Source organism: Phalaenopsis equestris, unplaced genomic scaffold (assembly GCF_001263595.1).
Source record: "Phalaenopsis equestris unplaced genomic scaffold, ASM126359v1 Scaffold000840, whole genome shotgun sequence".
Classification (NCBI taxonomy): domain Eukaryota; kingdom Viridiplantae; phylum Streptophyta; class Magnoliopsida; order Asparagales; family Orchidaceae; genus Phalaenopsis; species Phalaenopsis equestris.
Genome location: NW_018165280.1, coordinates 537,741 through 541,741, shown reverse-complemented (window position 1 = coordinate 541,741; position 4,001 = coordinate 537,741). Strand labels below are relative to the sequence as shown.

At 37.9% G+C, this 4,001-nt stretch overlaps 1 protein-coding gene across 2 annotated transcripts in view; it reads left to right on the top strand.

Annotated features, from left to right (window-relative positions):
• The window catches only part of LOC110031691 (putative ion channel POLLUX-like 2), a 140,945-nt gene that overhangs the window by 96,274 nt on the left and 40,670 nt on the right, over positions 1-4,001 (top strand). For both annotated transcript variants that reach the window (XM_020735028.1, XM_020735029.1), the window contains exon 12: positions 1,075-1,222. In XM_020735028.1, the coding sequence (XP_020590687.1) occupies positions 1,075-1,222 (148 nt within the window). The remainder of the gene's footprint in view (positions 1-1,074; positions 1,223-4,001) is intronic.

Sequence of the window (4,001 nt, the reverse complement as noted above, 5' to 3'; positions counted from 1 at the left end):
TACGAAAGTCAAGTTGAATATAAAAACGGCCGACATGGTGGTGTTCATTTATCGCTCTCTGCTTGCCACAGCCTCTCCTCTGCTGCCGCTGCCTCCTTGGTCGCTGCTGTCACTCGAAAATAGTCCCCGTTGCTGCTACCTGCAGCTGGCAATCTCTCCCAGCCAAATCTACCTCGCTACCAGCCCCTCCAATCACCTCCAACTTGCTGCTGTTCCATCCAGCTGCTCTCCTACTTGCTGCTGCCCCTTGGTGCCACCCCTTTCCCGCTACCTCCAACCTACTTTAACTATTATTTCTCCTTAAAACGCAGCACCTTCATGTTCTTCTTCAGCCCTAATTGAGTCGTGTTGTGTCTTTGTTATTTCCTAGTTCCAAGTGTCTTTGATTTTAACTGTTATTTGCTTTTTGAGCAATACTTGTTTTCACTATTGTGATTTGGGTTAACTCTGATATCAAAAGTGCTTGATGATATTAAAAGATAAGTGAAACTGTGTGCAGCATTTATTCCCCCCAAAGATGCAAGAACCTTAAAAGATTTGGATTTATGTAATGTTTTGATATAAAAAGAATGAATAGGGTCATGATTCTAGTGCATTTGACAGTTTCAGGAAGATTACTTTTTCTAATATTAATTTCAAAAGAACATGGGTTTTATTGTCTTCCACGGCTTTGAGAGAAAGTGTAGAAGTAGGATATGCATCTTACATGATGATGAGGGACAAATATTCAATCTAGAGCCATTCTTCTGGCATTTGTATCAATTGACACCATTTTTTGTAATCATATGCAAAAATGTCAGGTCTTCAACCATTAAACATCTTGAGCATAAGCATTTTTCTGGTCTGGGCAGCTGTTTCTGGATATGCAAAGCTTTGTATTTTTGTGGTGGTCTGGGCAGCTGTTTCTGGATATGCTGTTATAAACTTACATTTTTCCATACGGATTTGTTGTTGCCTTCTGTCATTATTTCAAGAAAAATGTTCAGCAACAATATTTGCATCAAATATTTTGTTTTTGTTATAGTTTCACAATTTTATCATTCTTGAAGATTCTTTGATCTCAAATTGCTACAGGTTTCTAATTCTGGCACATGTGATCTTTTGAAATCAATCACTGGTGTAAATGTTGAGCCAGTGGCAATGGTTGCATCTAAATTGTTTGTTCAGTGTTCACGGCAGAAGGGGCTCTTGAAAATTTATCGTCATCTTCTTAATTATAGAAGTACTACTCCTAACCTGTTGATTATTTAAGTATATACTATGTTGCTATAATATTCTGTTTTTTTCCTTTAATTTTATATTCATGTGTTGTTAAGTCATATTGATAATGAGTAAATAAGACTGGGTAGAATCTCCCATAGAGCTAAAATAGAATCAAGTCTCTGATAGATGAAAATATGCCTGTGATCTTTGAGTTGGCCATTGTGAGACATCAGATTGAGTGCTTCTTTATTGTCTCAAATTGTTTTGTTGCATTGGTCAAAAATTGGAAAAATCATTAAAATTTGCTTTCGTCAATAATATTCAACCTCATGATCATTTTTCTTTGTCCGAGGTTTCTAAAAATTTGTCAAAGAATCCTCATAAACAATAGGTGCTATGGCCTAGGACTTTCATGAACCTTCTATTCAAAGCTAGTATCTATGCACCCTTTGGTAGATTAAGAGTCTGATGGGTCCTGCCGTTAGCTCTTGCCAGGTGTGGTAACTTGAAGATTTTTCATATGAATTAGCAAGTTGAAAGAGTCATTTATATCTATTGGTCTTCAACATAATTTTCTCTATTTCGTTAATGAAAAAAAAATGTATCTAATGCATGGCTGTCTCGTTATTATAAGCTTTAGGGAGGGGTTGATGTTCAGAACATTGCCACTGCATTTGCAAAGAGATTTTTTCCATTTCTTAAACTTGTTATCGCTAAATTGCTTTGTTGCTTCAAATTCTTCCTCTTTAATTATTAGTTGATGATGAAGGGCAAAATACCTTATATGCAATTCTCCATTTTACTTGAATAACTGAGCAAAAAGTTCAGTCGAAGTGTCAGAATAGGGAAGCAATTGATGCGGAAAAAATAATTCAAGAAGAGAAGATGATGCTTATTCAAAAAGTTATGTATAAAATCTCAATTTAATTAATTTTCAACAGAATTTTTATGTAGAACTTGTAGAAGTTCTATGGCGGACACTTAACGACATCATTTGCATTGTAAGTTATGCATTCATACGACATTTCATAGATCGAAGCTTTCTTTTATGCATAAAAAATAATATAGTTTACAGGATCATTTTTGTATCACGCTTCATGCGTTTGCTGGCAATCTATTTCTAATTCTGAATTGTATCAGATCCTAGATCATTGCTTCAGGCATGAAAAATTGTTCTCGGAAAATTTAACTTACCTTTTTCCAAACTCTCGTCATACTTCGTCAAATCCTGCCTTCCCTTATCGTCTTGCATCAATTTGTCAAAAGAAGCGCACTGCTTTCCACGAGCCTATCAAATAAGGCACCACCACAGGCTCCATTCAGGCAAACTCTGGCATTATCATCACATTATAGGATTTACAAATAGCTGAAGTAAATTATGTTTTAATAAGAGTTTCTACAATTCCATTGAACAGATCAAGAACCCTGTATCATTTGTCAGAATTATATATGAACCAGAACTCATTCATTTTAGCATTTGTTGATTTATATATATAATCCACAAGATGACAGACTAAACACAACAATTATAAAGACCGACGGATATAGTTTAACAAAAAACTGACTAAAAATGTCTTGAATCAGTTTCTTATTTTGTGAAACTTACCAACTCATTGTGTCGAATATTTTGAATAGCTTAAATAGACTGCTTCCATAATGTTTGCATGGTGGTCCGCTAAATAATTGATCCTAGGCATAGGGAGGGGAAGAGTTTATGAGCTAACACATACTACCCAAAATGGCCGTGTAAAATATGGAAAAAAAAACAAAAATGAAATTTGACAAAACCTAACAACGTCAATATGATAAAAATGTAAGAAACAACTATATTTTTAGGTGGAAAATACAAAAAAATGAAAAAAAATTACATTTCATAGCCCAGTCAAAATAATTCGTTGAGAAATTTAAAGTACAGAGGTCCGCTCTTCTCCTGAATTAGGGAAGATGTGTGATACCAGAGTTAACCAAACCACGTAGAAACGAAAAAATTAGTGCTGAAATTCAAAGTAGTTTATAACGACGAATCTCGAAAACATAAATAAACACTAACAAACAAAAGACAGGGCTCTAGGGCCAAGGGGAAGGTGAGGGACTCCGGCTGGACAACAGGTGTGGGGGTGGTCAAGGGGCTATGGCTACACTAAAAGGCTATTTGGAGGAAGGATTTTGGGAGTAGGTGCGGCAACAAAGAGGTATGTTGGAACAGAAGTACAACAGTAGTGAGGTTACAGGGAGGAGGTGTGAAAACCAGGTGGCTGCTGGGAAGAGGTACGACAACTAGGTGGCTGCATGGAGGACATGCGACAACAGGATGGCTGCTGGAAGGGTGTGCGGCAACAGGATGGCTGCAGTTAAGAGGCGTGGCAATAGGTTGGTTGTAGGGAGGATGTGCGACAACAGGGTGGCTAGAGAGAAGAGGGTGGCGGCAGCGATGCTAGATACGGCGAGGGATCAATGTGGTAAACACCACCTCGGAGCAGGATACAGCCAGAGTACGACTTGTTCTCGAATACAATCCTAGCAAAGGGATTCTCTTGTCGACTGGAACCTGAAATCAGAAACAAGAAGAAACTCTCTTCTAAAAAAACACATAACATACATATAATGGATGCTAGATAGTATAGGAAGGGGATAGAAAAAGAATGGAATAAAATCGGAAGGAATCCCCCCCATGGAAGAGATCAAATAAAAAAACGAGGGAGGTGAGGTAGCAGGTAATCTCTCCCAAAGGAGCGAGAGGGAGGGCCGGTCCAGCCTCCTGCTGGACCGCGACTCTCCTTGCTGGCTGGACCCCGGCT